A 16,871-nucleotide genomic window follows, 5' to 3' on the forward strand; every position below is an offset into this window, starting at 1 on the left:
AAGCTGGACTCTGGCTTCTGTGAAGCCCTGAGTGATGTCTTTTGTGGGGATTCCAGGGGTAGAGCCATGAGGAGCTCCATCGTGCTTTCAGTAGACACAACCTGTTCAGTTCCCAGGTGTGCCTCTTACAGCTTGTCTCTGAGGTAACTGCTCATGGGACGAGCCTTGACCCAGCGCAGATAAAGTTTGGTGAAGACGTAAAGAAAAATGCAAGCTAAGTAACAAAGGAAGGCCAGTCCGTGAGCTAACTGACCAGTCCCTTAGGAAGGAAAGCCAGCACACCAGCGGTGTGTGGTTGAGCACAGGGAGTGTGGCCATCCCCGCCTGGGGCAGCATCAGAAATTCTGTTTCGTCAGTCAGACCTGGCGTCTAGCCTTTGGATTAGTCTGCCTCACTGATGGAGCATCCATCTTAACAACAGTCCTTTCTCTCTCCAGCATCCACGCACCCATCCCCCCTTTTTTGAACCATGGAAGGGTTGTTTTGGGTTGAGCCCTCTGGCTCAGCTGAGTGCATGCCAGTCCTGTTGTTCTAGGTCAGCTCTTGAGTAAAGGAAGCGCTTTGTGAACTCCAAGCCTCCATGGGCTGGAAGAGGCATCTTTTTCCTGTTGATCCTGGGGTGTGGTGAGGCCTGCTCTGTGAGAGCTGGGTGCTCTAGAGTCCCGGGCACACGAGTGTGTGCTTCCTCCAGGACTCACGGGGTCACAGATCCCAGGCCGCACCCTCTGCTGCACTGGCCTGATTCAGGTCTGCTCGTGGCTCTGCTGCTTTGGCCTGATTCAGGTCTGCTCGTGGCCCTGGGAAGGAGTCCATCTGCTCCCTTGCCTTTTTAAAGAGTTTGTGTGTGCACACATGCATGTGTGCATGTGAAAGTATGTCTTCCTCAGGTGCTTCCTATCTCGTTCTCCGTTGGTTTGTACTTGTATCTGTACATGCATGTCCACAAACATGTATGCACTGTGGTGCACACGTGTAGGGCCTGTAGAACCTCTGGGAGTCAGTTCTGTCCACTGTGGGTTTGAGATCAGGCTTGGCAGAAATGCCTTTACCTGCTGAACCTTTGCCACCCCAGCTACCTTGTTTCCTAGATGGAGTCTCTCATTGAGTCTGGCTACATTTGCAAGCCCAGGAATCTCCTGCCTCTGCCTCCACAGCGCTGGGATCACCGGCGTGCGCACCTTTATACCTGGCCTTTCTGTGAAGGGTAAGGCGCTCCAGTAGACGTTCATGCTTGTGCTGCATCACTTCTCCTGCCTTCCGTCTCCTAAACCTTTTGTCCTCCTCTTTGGGGCCTGACTAAGGACCGGATTGGGTGGGCTGGGTACACTGTCTGGATGTAAAGACTATACTGGGTGTGCATGGTATCGCACATTTTCTAAGTTGTCATGTTTGTCTCAGAGGTGTTATCAGGGGACAGATCATTTCTATTTTCAATGTTTGTAAAGTAGACATTACTGAATTTAAATTTTTTTTCATTTCTAATTTTATGTGTTTTTGCATGTGTATGTGCACCACATGCATCCAGAACCTGAAGGGGCCAGGAAAGGGTGTCAGATCACCTGGATCTGGAGTTCACAGTTGTGAGCCACCATGAGCTTGCTGGGTATTAAAGCCAGGTCCTCTGGAAGAGCAATCAGTGCTCTTAACTGCTGAGCCCTCTCTATCCAGCCCTACGTCACTGAATTTTAAACCTTTATCATGGTGTCAACCAAGCTACTTAGAGTCCTGGGTTCCCTCTGATGAGGTAGGGGTGATCCCTTGGCCCCCGGAAGGCCTGTGACATTGTAGACTTGGTGGGGACTCCAGAGTCAGCATTGCCACGGGCTTATTTGAGGGTGCTACTTTGGCCTCTATGAGTCTCTTTTCCATCCTGATGGACCAGTGGTTGGATGGGGTGGGTGACTGGGTTGGCCCTGTCTCTGGGCTCCTCCTGGAGCACCAGGCACAGTGTTTACCTCTAGCAGACGGGAGTTAACCCAACCACTGCTCTACAGGCCACTGCTCTCCCACCCTTTGAGCAGACCTGGGGACAGGGCTCCTGTGCGTCCCTGACCCTGAGGGGTCAGCATTCTTCTTGTGACCACACTTGCTGTGCCTCCCATCCCGTTGGCTCAGTGTCTCATGGAGGTCGGCCACCCATGCCTCCACCTTTGATCCAGGTGAGCAAACCCCGCCCCCACCCCAGAACACTCACACTCTTGTCTTTTACAAGTTGCTGGCTTAAGAGCTGTAACATCCTTTCTTGCTCTGATAGAACCTTACCAGGGAATCTATCCCACCTGTTTTATGTGACGTCGTATGTCCCAGCATTTCTAGACAGCAGATCGGGGAACCCCGAGCTGTTGCTGCTCCATATCTGCCATGCCAACCCAAGGGTGTTAGCGATAAGGCAGGAGGTGGGAGCGAGCTGACCATCCCTCCCTGCTCAGTGAGAACAGTGAAGGTGGGCAGGGTTTCTGCCGCCTTCCTCCTAGAAAAGGGACAGGGATGGGGTGCTTAGAATTTTCCAGACACCATATCATTTCCCAGAAAATGCACACGATAGACCTGGCTGCCCACAAGAAGACCTGAGGTGACTGCCCCGGGCCTGCCTGCGGAAAGGTAGTCAGGCCTGGCTGGCTTCCACGGTTGCCTCATTTCACTGGTTAAGCAGTAAGGTGTGAGCTCCTTCAGCTCAGACCACCTTTGTTGACTGGAAGAGTTGGCAGGATTTTCCTCCTCAGTGATTCCTTGTATTTACTTAGGGGTAGAAATCCAGGGCACTTGTCCCTAAAATGCAACTCAAAGCAGCACAGCTTGGAGCAGCACAGCAGAGCCCCAGTGTCGCTTTGATGCCATCTAGAGGGACCAGAGGGCCAAAGATGGTGGCGATACTTTAATCCCACTCTGCAGCTGTGCCCCATGGAAGCTGCAGCAGGAAGAGGGGATGGTGGGGGTGAGACCCTGGTAGGTTGGAGTGTGGTCAAGGGCACACAGCTACCTTGAGATGAAAAGGCAGCTGCTGGGTTGTATCCCTTGGAAACCAGGGTTGGTTTTCATTTCAGGAGACAGGCAGAAATAACCCACATTTAGGGTCAACAGTGCAGAGGCAGGGTGGCTCTGAAGCAGGAGCCTCCTGGGCGATGCTCCCGCCCCCAGGAGAAGCCCAGGGCATTTCCCCCCTTTTAGCATTCACTGCAAATGAAAATCAAAAGCTTGTCTTCCTCAGGAGATGGTGGGCAATGGGCAGGTCAGCCTAGGGACAAAAAGCAAGTAAACCTTTATTTCAAAACCAGTCTTTGATTCGTGATCAGAGCAGCCAGTGTGCTTTGTCCTCGTGCACATGAAAGGCATGTTGAGAGTCTAAACTGAGTGCCCAGCGTCTCAGAGCACAGCGGGGGGGCTAGGTCGTCCCTGCTACCTGAGCTGCTCCTGAGACAGCTCCACAGTGTCGGGGCCTCCCAACTGAACATCTGACAGGCTATGTGGGTGGTCAGGCCAGGCAGTGGGATGTGAAGGACAGACAGTGTGCCTCTCTGACAGACACAGGACTGTGGAGATGGCACTCTGTCCTTCCGAGCCATCTGGGAGTCACCACTGAGGTTGGATGTTCTGAACTAAGGAAGACATGGGGCAGTTTCTCAGCCTTTCACATGTCACCCACAGAACAGCGAGGGCCTGGGGCGGAGACTGGAAACAGACTTGCCTGCCTAGGGCAGAAGAAGGGTTTAAAGGTCAAGGTGGAGATCTTAGGGAAGCAACACCCACCAATGCCACTTGGCTGGACAGCAGAGCCAGCCCCTGACCTACCACCAAATCTACTCTGAGCTTTTGAGCTCATTGGCATTGGAGATAAAACGCCTACAGGTTCCTGGGCAGCTCTCGTGGGCTTGGAACCCTTACTTTGAATCTACTTGGAATCTCACAAGAGACAAAAGGTCTTGTCCCAGAGACACGTTTTGATAAGACTCTAGGTCACCACTGAATGTCCCTTCTCTAATCCCAAGGCAGAGACTCCATTCGATGTCATCCCTCATTTAGGGTCCAGGAGCCAGCTGGACCTAAGGCCACTGGGCTGTGCTTGTGCCAGGGCGCCCAGAGGCCTAAGCCTGGCACCTGGACTTTGCCACGTTGTCAGGGGGTGATTGATGGCTGGAGTCTTAGAGTTGGCAGAGTGCCTCTCGTGCCAGTACTGTCCCATGGTGCCATTATGGTGGTCTGGCCCAGCCCTTCAGCAACTCCAGAACAGGAGATGGGCTAATCTTCCTTGGGCTCCTCCACAGTGAGGAATGTGTCCACAATTGTCCCTTGCCGCTCTGGGTCACTGGGGGTCTGTTTCTCACGGTTCTGCTCCGCCCTTGTCTTCGTCCAGGACGGCGAGCGTAGGCAGCTGGCCCGAGACAGTGGGTGCAGACCTGGTGAAGACACACAGAGGTACAGTCTAGAATTCAGTAAGATGGGAGGCTGAGTCTCCACACCATGGCTCTGCCAGCCTCGGCTACATGGTTTCTTGACTGGCCTGGAACTTACTACCAAGACTAGGCTGGCCTCAAAATCAGAAATCCACCTGCCTCTGCTTCCCAAGTGTTGGGATTAATGCATTGCACCACTACACCTGGCTCAAGTCTTGAGACTGTCTGCCCTACCCCCTATATTGATAAGCCAAAACCTGGACTCCATAAGCCTGACGGTGTCTGCCCCATCATGAGACTCACCCTCCTATCCAGGGTACGGGCTGTATGGAGCTAGGGGCATAGCTGGGCTGGAGCGGAGCTCCCCACTCTGCCTGCCTAGCCACAGATGCCATGGGTCATTTCCTGGGACAACGTACACATGAAGGCTTGAGGGGAAGGCAGAGCTAAGAAGGGGTGGCACCAAGTAAGGTTAGGTCTCCATTCTGCAGGCAAGCTGGGACGAGAGCCCATGAGTGGAGCCAGGGTCTACCCTCATGCTGCTGTCCTATCTCAGAGCCCACAGCTCCCCACATACATGTAGGCCACTCCGCCGGCCTCCAGAAGCATGTGAGCAGCTGGTCAGCTGGCAGAGTCCTCACTGGGGCTGCTGGAACCTTTAATAAGAATGCCGATTTCCGGGGTTGGGGATTTAGCTCAGTGGTAGAGCGTTTGCCTAGGAAGCGCAAGGCCCTGGGTTCGGTTCCCAGCTCCGAAAAAAAGAACCAAAAAAAAAAAAAAAAAAAAAGAATGCCGATTTCCTAGCAACTAGGAGGTAGAGGCAGTTGGATCTCTCAGTTTGAGGCCACTTTGGTCTACAAAGAAGTCAACAAGGGGCTACATAGTGAAACTCTTTGTTTTTTTAAGTTTTTAAAAGTTTTTTTTTTTTTTTAAGAGAATTTCACTGTGTAGCCTTGGCTATCCTGAAACTCACCAGGCTGGCCTTGAACTTAAAATTCTACCTCTGCCTCCCAAGTGCTAGGATCAAAGATGTGGATAACCAGCATTCAATGAGACCATGTCTTTGTTTGAGGGAGTATCTCTCTCTCTCTTTTTTTTTTTTTCCTTTCTTTTTTTCGGAGCTGGGGACCGAACCCAGTGCCTTGCGCTTGCTAGGCAAGTGCTCTACCACTGAGCTAAATCCCCAACCCCTGAGGGAGTGTCTCTTTGTAGTCCTGGATGTTCTGGAGCTCACTCTGTAGACCAGGCTGGCCTTAAACTTGGAGATCTGTCTGCTTCTGCTTCCCAAGTGCTGGGATTAAAGGCATGTGCCACCACTGCTTGACTGAGACCATGTATAAAAATTGAGCCAGGCATGTTAGTATAAGCCTTTATTCCCGGGAGGCAGAGGCAGGTAGGTCTCTTGAGTTTGAAGCCAGCCTGGGCTACACAGAGAAACCCTACTTCAAAAACAACCACAACAAAATTGAAGACTGAAGGATTTGTCCCCAGTAAGAATTTGTGGCAAACCCTGTGTTCTGGCCACAGGGATTACAACATACCCTGCTGGCGTGGGGCTCAGGAGAGGATGGAGTCAGTGAGGCTGGGGTCTTACCCACCCCGCTCCAGATGGTAGCACCTCTTCCTTTCCTGAGGAGAAGCCACTCAAGTGATGAGGGACCCAGGTTAGTTTTGCCCCCTACCCTGCACTTAGTTTAACTTAAAATCCTCACTTAGTAAGTTATATTTTTCAAGAAACACTAGTTGGCTTCCTGTGGTTTGTTTAGAGACATCAAGGGGAAGTGGATAAGAGGGAAATGCCTTCCTAAGTGGGAAATAGCAGTGCAAAATATTAGCAAGAACAGGTACTATACACAGTTGGGTAAAAAGGGTGCCTTTCTAAGTAAGGACCTGAGGGACCAGGGGCCCCAGGACTTCCCCCAGAGCACCCCTTTTATGTCTTTCCCTCAAGCCAGCATGCAGCCTCACCTGCCGGGGACTCAGTGGCAAGATTTTCGTCGTCAGAGTCCGCAAAGACCTCGGCCAGCTCCTGGTCAGACATGTCGGTCAGCTCAGTGAGGTCCAGGAGATCAAAGTGAACCTCCAGAGAGGAGACACTGCTCAGAGGCTCTAGGGGTTGCAGGAGACACAGGCACCTCTCACTCCCACTTGAAGCTACCAAGAACCTTAGGGGCCTCATTCCACAGGCCCATGGGTGACCTGGCACTTTGGGTTTATGTGTGAGTTTCACACACGTGTGCCTGCATGCAGGCCAGATGCCAACGGGTGTCTTAACTCAGTTCTCCGCTTTACTCTCTCTCTTTTTTTTTTTTTTCTTTTCTTTTTTTCGGAGCTGGGGACCGAACCCAGGGCCTTATGCCTCCTAGGCAAGCGCTCTACCACTGAGCCAAATCCCCAACCCCTCTGCTTTACTTTCTGAGACGGGGACTCACATATTTAAACAGTTTGTCTAAACCAACTGGTCAGTAAGTCCCAAGGGTTCTCATTTCCACCTCCTCGGCAGCATAGGGGTTAGAAGCATGTACTGCCGTGCTGGGGCTCTGAACTGAGCTTCTGAAGCTTGCAGTTTCCGTACAGCCAGTGCTAGACTAGACCAGGCAAACCCAGAGCCCCAACCGGAGAGGTTTCTCAACCCCTCCGCTCTACAGATGGGACAGCTACACACACAGCTGCCCTTCACACTCGGGCTGCCTCGATGGTCAGCGATACTCACGCCTCCTCTCCGTGACCTGCAGGAACCCTGGTGCTGGTATTGGGATGCCAACTTCCTCCTCCACCGCCGCCACAGGCGTATGGCAAGTGTCCCCCGTCTCATGAGCTGGAACACTCGGGGCAGCCTGTGGTACCTTGACTTCTTTAGTGATCTCTGTAACCGAGATACAGTGTCGCCTCCACACTCGTGGGGCCCCACATCCCTCCAGGACGGGGCTCTGTGGCAAGTAGGAAGGCCTCTGGCCATGGCAAGGGGTTCTGTTCCCTGGCCATAAGGAAGCAGAAATGCTGCCACTCCCTTTTAGGCTGTCCTCCCTGGGTGACTGGAGGGACAGACAGGCAGACCACTCAGCACTGCAGCTCCAGAGAGCTCTTAGTCTGGGAACTTGACATCAGGGTTGCCAGCACCAAGCTCCTCTGTCCCCAGACTGCAGCTTGCCTAGTTGCTGTGTGTGTAACAGTCGCTTGTGGGTTCCCGTCTTCCTTCCGTGCACTGACTGACTTGTAAAATCCCCGTGGAGTATTTGAGCTCAAATGGGAAAGGAGTGAAGTGGGAATCCGTGTCCTTGCTCTCCACCACCCCTCACCAACAGCCCCACCGTGGTTTCAAAATGTGAATTGCTTCTCTCTCTTATTTAACACCATTCTGTTGGAGAACAGGAGTCCCTCGGGGACCTGAAGGGGGGGAAGACTGCTCAGGCCCACACTAGCACTAGCTCTCTCTTTCCAGTGTGTGGAACCATTCCCCAGTGGGGTGCTGGACTCGTGTATCTCCATACACCATCCTGGCAGCTTCTCCCGTGGGACAGTTTAGAGCTCTTAGCAGGTACCCTTCATCTCCTTTCCCATCCCATTCCCTTACCCCAGTGGCCTCCTTGGCATTCCCCACACCCCACCAGAGATCCCAATAGCTAGGCAGGAGCATCCCACTGTTCCTGTCCCCGGAGTTCCTCTTCCCAGAGGAGAGTGTACCACACTCCTGCCTCCCATCCCTTTTCCCAGTGAGCTCTTCCCAGGCTCTCCAACTTCCCTCTCTGTTTTCTAAGTCCACTCAGTGTGGACCCAGGTGGACCACAGCCCTGGGTGACCTGTGGATCTGTGCTGGGATGCACACGTGTCCTGAGGATTATTTTTGGCAGTCTGAGTGAACAACACTAAACACACTAAGAGCAGCTGCTGCTGTGGCAAGGTTTGAGCTGAGGTGGCCACGGCCCAGGCTCCTGACATCGACAGCTGCATGTCAGGCCAGGCTGCCTTTTCTGATGAGATGTGCTGGCAGCAGACGTGGGGCTGGAGCATCCATGAACATGTCAGTCTTCCCCTTTCGGATGAGGCCAGCTCAGGAGAGGGGGGTGGTTAGCACACCGCAGTAGTGCAAGACTAGTGGACCTTCATCCATCCACATGAGGGTGAGCGTTAGGACCGTCCAGGTGGAAGAAGAAATGTTGGTTCCCACTGTTGCCACTTTCCTCCATCTACTGGGGTCTCTCGTGCTGAGATGGAGAGACCCCATCTGGGACCTGAGCTAAGTAGCAAGTGTGACCCCTATCTTGCACCCCTTACTAGAGATCTTGGGGTTCCATATTCTTCAGCCCCCGGAACAACACAATAGTGGCCTAACTAACTACATCTTCTCTTATTTTGTCCCTGAAGCTTTGGAGTCGGTGAGATGTGGGACCTTTGTGTGGGTCATGCACGCTGGGCAAGCATTTGCTGTAGTTTTTAGTGTCCTCATGTATCTAGTTTTGGTTCTTTTCCATCTCACTCTGGCCTTGGTCCTATCTTTATTCTGTAAACCCTGGTGCTTTGTCCTAAACCAAATATGTGGGGGAGGAGAATGAAGACAGAATCGTCACCATCAAGAACATTCTTGCAGTGCATGCCTGTGGTCCCCGTCTACAAACAAGTAAGCAGACCGCCCTTGAGGCCTGCGCACTGGTTACACTTACAAACCCAGCAGCTGGGAGGTGGTGGTGGGAAGATCATGAGGTTTGAAGCCAGAAGTTAAAGTCTGCCAAGACAGGAAGCCTCTGACCCCCATCCATATCTCCCCCCCCTCTCCTGCCCCAACACACTGTGTGTGTGTGTTGTGTGTGTGTGTGTGTGATCCTCATCTTGTGTATGTTTATGAATGAATGACCCTTATCTCTGTGTATATGAATGAGTGACGTGTGTGTGTGTGTGTGTGTGCGCGCGCGCGCGCACACACACACACACACACATGTCTGACCCTACAGCCCCACAGTTAATAGGTACCTGTACTAAGAATCATCCAGGTCAGTTTGTCCTCTTGGTAAGCTATTGTAAGAAGAAGGGACAGAGAAGAGATTCCCCACCAAGTTCTGTCGCCCATTCTAGTTAAGCAGGGGCACCATGGTAGACAGGGTAGGGCAGGGCAAAACTGGCAGACTGGCTGAGCTGAAATGGGCTCAGATCTGGAGTCACCCTGGACACGGTAGAGGGAAGGGGTGTCTGATGCTTGGGGACAGTGCCACAGAGATCCTTGGCTCTGGTCCCCTGAAACCTCCTTCGGGCTGCTGCTGTTGCTGCCCTAGCCTGTGGAAGCAGATTGGCAGTGCTGGTTTTCCTGCCAGCCAGGCTTCCTAAGGACTAACTTGTCACACAAGCTTTGCTGTTGCCCTAGTTCTAGCACTTTCATCACTTGGAAACTAGGCCTCGATCTCATGTTTCTGGTTGTGCTTCGGAGTCCCAGCCACTTTTCATACCACTGAACAAGTGAACACTTAATGACATAAATATGTAAACAGAATGGCCACCAGCAGAGAGAGACGACCACAGTGGTAAAGGTCACCTAAGTCCATTTCCTCAGCATCCCTCCCCCTGAATCTATACCATCAGTGCCGGATTTTAAGGAAGCTGAGACCCCATGTCTACTCTCAGTTCGGGACCACAGCCTCCTGTTTCTCTAGACTCTGGGGACACCCCACAGCCCCTTAGAGATGAGGAAGGGACAGAGACTTGGTACCCAAAGGCATCAGGAGGGCCTCTCAAGGAGGGCAGCTTTTACACACTCCATGATCTGTACACTCTAAAGAAATTATTACCCGGGGAATGGTGGGGTATGCCTTTAACCCCAGCACTCAAGAGGCAGGGGCAGGCAGGCAGACCCCTGAACTCCAGACCAGTCAATGAGACCTTGCCCTCCCCCCAAATTATTTAGGTACAAAGATTGTATGTTAGGCTTGGCATAATGGTATGCACCTTTAGATGCCCCATAGGTAGAGGTAAGCCTGGTCTACATAGCAAGATCCAGGGTAGCCAGGGCTACACAGACCTTGGCTTAATAATAGTTTATAAAAATTGTACTTTTGGGAGATAGTTTCATCAGTGGCTACCAATGACTAACAAGTCTAGATTTAATTCGGAATACTAGAGGGAGGCTGACGAGGTCTGTATGAGCTAGCCTGGCTTCGGGCCTGGGGATGGGGTGGGGGTGTACACAGAACTCCATCATCCTGGGCTCTGCTTTTGTGTGTGTTTCACATGCTCCAAAACAGAGTTACCATTACCGTCACCCTCATGAAGTCCCACCAAGCACAGCTCACCAGCTCAGGATGCAGACAAGAAAACCGCTAAAGGTATCAAGAGAGAATCCCTTTTGGTTTTTGCCTTCTGACATGCAGGCGCAGTACCTGCACAGGATCGCTACTTGGGATTTGCTCACTGAATCTGGTGTCTGAGGCCCTCCTCCAGTACTTTATACATCAGGAACATCTCATTCCATCTCTGTTTTAAGCTTGTGGGCATGCTCTTGCTTTCCCCAGAGAAGACAGAAAAACCTCTCTCTGCCCTATACAAGGGGCCGCCTGTGCTTACAGCAATGCTAAGGTGGCTCAGGGGGCACAGGCAAGTTTCCAACATCGCACAGCTCACATATATACATACATATACATATATACATATATACATATATACATATATACATATATACATATATACATATATACATATATACATATACATATATACATATATATATATACATATATATATATATATATATATCCCTGAGCTCTACAAGCAAGTCCTTGCTCTCCAAACCATCTACCTTCTGGAACCCACAGAGCTGGTGCTGGAAAGACCCGGGGTCCTGGGACTGTCAATAGCAAGAACGCTGCTCTCCCATCAAAAACAGAACAAAGCACAACCAATCCCACTGGCTCGATAGCGTCTAGAGCTTCCGAGGATAAGGGTTTCAAACAGGACACTGCTCCCCGCCTGCAGACACAGGAGCGGGCTTGGGAACAGCTCCCAGGGACCAAACCTTTGGACTTCAAAAGCCGCTGTGTGGCTGGGCTGTAGGAGGAATGGCTACCTGGCCAAATCCTCAGATACTTGGTGGTTCTTTGGGATGGGATCTTCAGGAAATCCTAGAGGTGTCGGGCATAGCTAAGCAAGTGGAGGATTGCATCCAAGTTCCCACAGCGATGGATCCCTGAAAAGCTTTCTGGAAAGCTGAGGCGCAGGGTGGGTGAAGAGTTTTCCCTCTGGTATCAGCCACCTGCCTGTGGGCACTCCAAGGAGGGCAGACCTGCGGTAAAATCTTAACCTCAAGGGTCTTCAGCTGCTGGGAGAGGCTGCGGAGGGAGCACACCATTCACACCTCCCCTTCCAAATATATGGCAGCTGGGCAGCTCGGACGCCACAGCCTTGCAGCACCAGGAGCTCGGGTGCATGCGCCATGACCTCACCAAAACCCCAGCTCAGCCCGGAGCCCCAGACCCCCTTCCGCCTCTTGTCATTCCTCCTGGTTTCGCCGCTGGGGCGAACAAAGCCTACGCGTGAACAAGCGGGTAGCATCGCCCCTATGATTCTCCTCTCCAGACCCCTAACTCCGGTTCCTGCACGCCCCTCCCCCACTCCCAACCCCGGCTGACAGGGGGCTCAGGACGCAACCCCTCGTCACCGCCTTGGAGGGCAGTCCGCTTCCTGAGCCCGGAGCTCGCAAAGCAGGAAAAGAGACGCAGTCCGTGTTTGCCGAGCCGGGTACCCGCACCTTCCCAAGGAGCTGGCCCGGCCCCCTCCTCCGCCCCCAGCTCTGAGTCGGGCGGGCGGGCGGGCGGGCTTAGAAGGCATCAGTGGGTCTCCAGGCCCCGGGAGCAGCGGGCCAGTGGCAGAGGAAGGGGCTGCGGTTTGTTGCTAGGTTCTGGGGGCCGGGGTCGGACTCACCTCCCGGACCTGCGCCCTCGGGAGACTCCATGCGGCCAATGGGGTCCGCGAGGGGTGTGGGCAGCGGCGGCGACAGCCTGGGTGCCCCAATTGCTCTGATGACTACTGGGTCCAGGCTTCGGGCACAGCGCATCGGGGCAGCAGCAAAGGGGCCGCGGCGGCGGGGAGGAGCCCGCGGGGCGGGGCGCGCAGCTGCTTCTGGCGCCGCTCCCCTCCCCATCTCCAGCAGCCAGCAGCACAGGTGCAGCCCCGCCCTGCTCCTCGCGCGCCCCCTGCCGACCCGGCCAACAACCACCCCCACCCCCACACCCCCACCCTCCTGCAGGGACAGGGACCTTTGCGGACCTCTGGCTTCAGCTTGCTTCTCTGGTCCAGGGCCCCTGCGCACTGAGCTACGCTGGCTTCGGTCCACCCATCCTTACAAGCCCAGCCTTTTGTGGGGCGCCAAACACGCGAGGAGCCTGGCAGAAGAGTTAGGAGAGGAGGTGCCATAAGAAGGGCCGAAGAAGCACCGAACCCTCAACTGATAAGCCCGGGGTTGTGGATCCGATTAATGTGATTGAATCCATATTGAGAGTATGCGTCCGGGCTGGGTGGTGGTGACCTGATATGAGGAGGCCTGGGATGTATGGATAATCCACAATGGGAGTCCCATCTCTAAACGCCAGTCCTGCACCAGACCCGCTTGCATTTACAGACTGCTAGATAGTTTCATGTCAACACAGCTGAAGTCATCTGAGAGGCGGGAACCCCCCAACTAAGAAAATGCCTCCATAATGTTCCGCTGTAAGGCATTTTCTTAATTATTGATGTGGGGGGGACCAGGCCACTGTGGGTGGTACTATTCTTGAGCTGGTGGTCCTGCGTTCTATAAGAAAGCAGGTTAACGCCTGGCCTTGGTACCACAGGCCTTTAATTACTCCAGCACTGCAGAGGCAGAGGAGGCAGAGGCAGAGGAGGCAGAGGCAGAGGAGGCAGAGGCAGAGGAGGCAGAGGCAGAGGAGGCAGAGGCAGAGGCAGAGGCAGAGGCAGAGGCAGAGGCAGAGGCAGAGGCAGAGGCAGAGGCAGGTGGCTCTTTGAAAGCAGTGTGAGCGAATCAGGAGGAAGCCAGTAAGTAGCGCTCCTCCATGGCCTCTGCCTGAGTTCTTGCCTCCAGGTTCCTGCCCTGCCCTGGTTCTGTCCTGACTTCCTTTGAGGATAGACAGTGGTGTGGAAAGTGTAAACTGAGTATCCCTCCCGAGTTGTTTTGGTCGAGGTGTTTCACCATAGAAATAGTAACCCGAACTAAGATACACAGTATCTCTTTACTCCTTCCAGAGCTATAAAGAAGATGCCTGACACAGAGACAGACAGTAGCGAGTTTCTCCAGGTTGCATCTGTGGGGCAAGAAGTCAGAAGGCCCAATCTAAAATCCTTTTACACTTTTATAAAACAACAACAACAACAACAATAACAACAACAACAAAACCCAAACAAACCAACACCACCAACAACACCAACAAAAACCCAAAAAACGAAATACTGCAAACCATCAGAGAGGATGAGTTATTCCTAGCTGAAAAGGCGGAGGGAGTTTGAACTGATGGAGTAAGTTGGTACTGCTTTGGGCAGAATGATTGGCTAGGACAGTAGCCAAAAAGCTTCATTCAGTCAAGTAGGGTCTGAGCCAAAGCTCTGGCCTTCTGCCCAGCTCTAGTGGACACAAGGTAGCCCTTGGTCTTTAAGCTTGAAGGCCAATTTTCGAAAGTTAAATACTCCTTTTCTTTACAGAACAAGGAAACAAAAACACCTGCTGGTTAAATCTCTCTGAAAGTCCACCCGGCCTGGCTGAATCAGTGATTATTCCTTGGTCATTTTTTTCTTCCCTGGGACAAAACTAGGGTCTAAGGTTAGCTTGGGTGCACACAGACCACCCCAGCAAGTAGAGACATGGGTTGGGCAAAGGCCACTACTAGGCACCCAGGACAGCAGGTTGTGTGTACAAAACCACTAAAGCAGTTAAAATGTCACAAAGCCAATCATGCTGCTACACACCTGTCATCCTAGTGCTTCACAGGTGGAGGCAGGAGGATCAGGAGTTCATCTACTGTTTGACGGTCTGGCTTTAAGGTCAACCTCGGCGGCAGGAGGCCCTGCCTCAACAAGGCCAAAGCGCTGGACGTTTTTCTTCCAGAACCACACGGTCAGGACAGTTTTGCTACGATGTTGTCGGAGCCTGTGACTCACTGGCTGGTAGAGTGTGGTAGATGTGAGGTCATGGGATTTTCAAGCCTAGGTCATTCGAAAATAAATCCAGTTTTCTTGGGGGTCTCCTGTAAAAACCAGGTCACTGTGTGGTGAGAAAGCCAGGCTACACGGAGTCCGCCTGTGTATGTTGTGGCTGACAATCTGAGATCCCAGCCAATGACTGGCCTGACTATGCTCAGGGCTTCCTAGCTGCTGCCTTTGAGTTTTCCAGGAAAAGAGTGATGATGGGGGCTGGGTGGGTTGCCCCACAAAGTCACAACCAAGTCTCAGATTCATGGACAAAACAAATGAGGTCACTGTATTATTACCGTGCTTTGGAGTTCCTTCGACACAGTCAATAGCTGGAACAGTTTTGTCTAGTGGTGATTTTCATCTTAGAGATGAATACATGCTAGAGCCAGGCCCCTGTCAAGATCTCCTAGGTGCTTACCGATACCGGGTAACTTTTGAGGCCAGCGTGTGTTTTACCTTTGCATGTCGGTCAGGATCTTCTCAAGCACAGAGCGGGGAGACTGGCATCTCATGACCACCTATAACCACACCCCAACAAGTCACCAGGTTGTCCATAGTCTCTGTGTTTGGGCCGCTCTCCTCTACACTAAGTTGTTCCAAGGCAAAGTCCTGTGTACACATTTGATACTAAGTATTCATTTCACTTTCAAACGCTTCAATGTTTATTCAGGAAGTGTTGCTGCACTGGTAACCCAAGCCTTTCAAGCATCCTGATGCTGTGGACTGAGGTAGTTTACTTAGACAACCAAGTGGCTTTAAGCGAGGCCAACTCTGACTGGTTGGTTTGTGGGTACTGATGTTTGCGCTGGGATTCTGCAGGACTCTGATGCCATGTGTCTGGGCTTCTGAACTGTACTGCTTGGCGCTGAGACGTTCCCAAGCTGTAGATGTGAAGAAAAGGCTCTTTTCTGAATATTGTAACTTTAATTCTGCAGGAAAAGCCCAGAGCAGGGTGGGTCTTTGGGGGAGCCTAGGGAGTTTCCAGCCTGTGCTCTCAAACTGTTCATCTCTGCAATCCCGTATTGGGAAACCAAGCTGTTCTGTTGATCAGTGCCAAACAAAACTCCTATCTATACTACCCCCAGGCGAATCTTCTGTTCTTGCCCTTTTTGCTAAGTGGGGTTGTTGTATTTTGTTTGATTTTTCAAGATAGGGTTTCTTCTGTGTAGCTCTGGCTGTCCTGGGACTTGCTCTGTAGATCAGGCTGGCCTCAAACTCAGAGTTCCACCTCTCTGCCTCCAGAATGCTGGGATTAGAGGCAGCACCCAGCTGCAAGGAGTTGTCACTACATTTATTTAAATCAGGATTCCCTGGTAGATTAATGAAGCAAAAGGCAAGGCAGCATGAAGTATCTAGCATGCTGTGGATACATGCTGAATAATTACTGTGCTTCTGCAGGGTCTCCTGTCACATCTCCCCTGGAGATTCCTAACCCCTTACCCTCTATGCTCACCTTAAAGGTCACTGCCAGTAAGCAGAGTGGCAGTCCTGTTGAACCTTTGTGAAGGTTTACTATAAATGAGCACTGTTAGAATGCTCACAAGGTCTGGTGCTGTTCTCCCAGCCCGCCATTCTTCAAGAACCTGTGTGTGAGGGTTGGGGGTTGTGTGTGAGGGTTGGGGATTGCGTAAGCAAACAGGGGAGACTCACTGCTAGGAGTCTCAAATCCACACTACAGAGCAAGCCTTGCTCTCCTGCGTCCACTTATGGGTTGTGGGATCCTCATCCCCAAAGCAGATGGGGAAGCCTGACCTGCTGACCCTTCTGTTTCTGAAATACTCTGCTACTCAGTTGCCTACAGTGCCAGTCCTGGTCCTGCTAGACCACTTTGTTGTTGTTTTGCTTTGTCATGTTTCTTTTTGAGGCAAGGTCTTGGTATAAAGCTCTGGCTGAGATAGAATTCACTATGTAGCCCATGCAGTCTGCCTCTCAGCTTTCCCACTGATTGCAGGCATATGGTAACACTGTCAGCCTCGGAAGCCCAACTTTGCATCAGAGCAGCACGTGGAAGGAATTTTCACAAACAGGGCAAGGTGGATGAGCCCTAGGAGCAGGCTGTTAGCTCACATTTGAATCCAATTTGGGAACTGAGCTTGGGAGGCAGATTAAACATTCAGACGTCCTCTTCATCCATTCCTCCATGAGCGCTCGCCACGTAGGCTCTGGAGAACCGGAGGAACCACAGTGGCCTCTTGTTGTAGTGGGAGAGACACCAGCAATGCACTGAGGGCAACAGTAGCTCTTCTGGGCGCGTTGTTAGGGACGCATCCCTGGTTGCCCGGGTCCCTTAGGGCAGGCGGGCGGGGGGACGGGGAGGAG

The 16,871-nt window shown here is 52.4% G+C and overlaps 1 protein-coding gene across 2 annotated transcripts; it reads right to left on the reverse strand.

Moving 5' to 3' along the window:
- Window positions 1-3,236: 3,236 nt before the first annotated feature.
- On the reverse strand, window positions 3,237-16,868 carry Dbndd1 (dysbindin domain containing 1). Of its 2 annotated transcripts, XM_063278165.1 has the most exons (5): window positions 14,328-16,868; window positions 12,294-12,754; window positions 7,105-7,257; window positions 6,360-6,500; window positions 3,237-4,394 (listed from the first exon to the last, which is right to left on the reverse strand). In XM_063278165.1, exons 2-5 carry the CDS (start codon window positions 12,511-12,513, stop codon window positions 4,237-4,239), a joined length of 672 nt encoding a protein of 223 aa, XP_063134235.1. In that variant the 5' UTR covers window positions 12,514-12,754; window positions 14,328-16,868; the 3' UTR covers window positions 3,237-4,236. The 2 variants fall into 2 exon arrangements, with proteins under 2 accessions (XP_063134235.1, NP_001014178.2); NM_001014156.1 differs by lacking the exon at window positions 14,328-16,868 and having other exon boundaries at window positions 12,294-12,524.
- Window positions 16,869-16,871: the final 3 nt, after the last annotated feature.

This window comes from Rattus norvegicus, chromosome 19 (genome assembly GCF_036323735.1).
Source record: "Rattus norvegicus strain BN/NHsdMcwi chromosome 19, GRCr8, whole genome shotgun sequence".
Taxonomy (NCBI): Eukaryota; Metazoa; Chordata; class Mammalia; order Rodentia; family Muridae; genus Rattus; species Rattus norvegicus.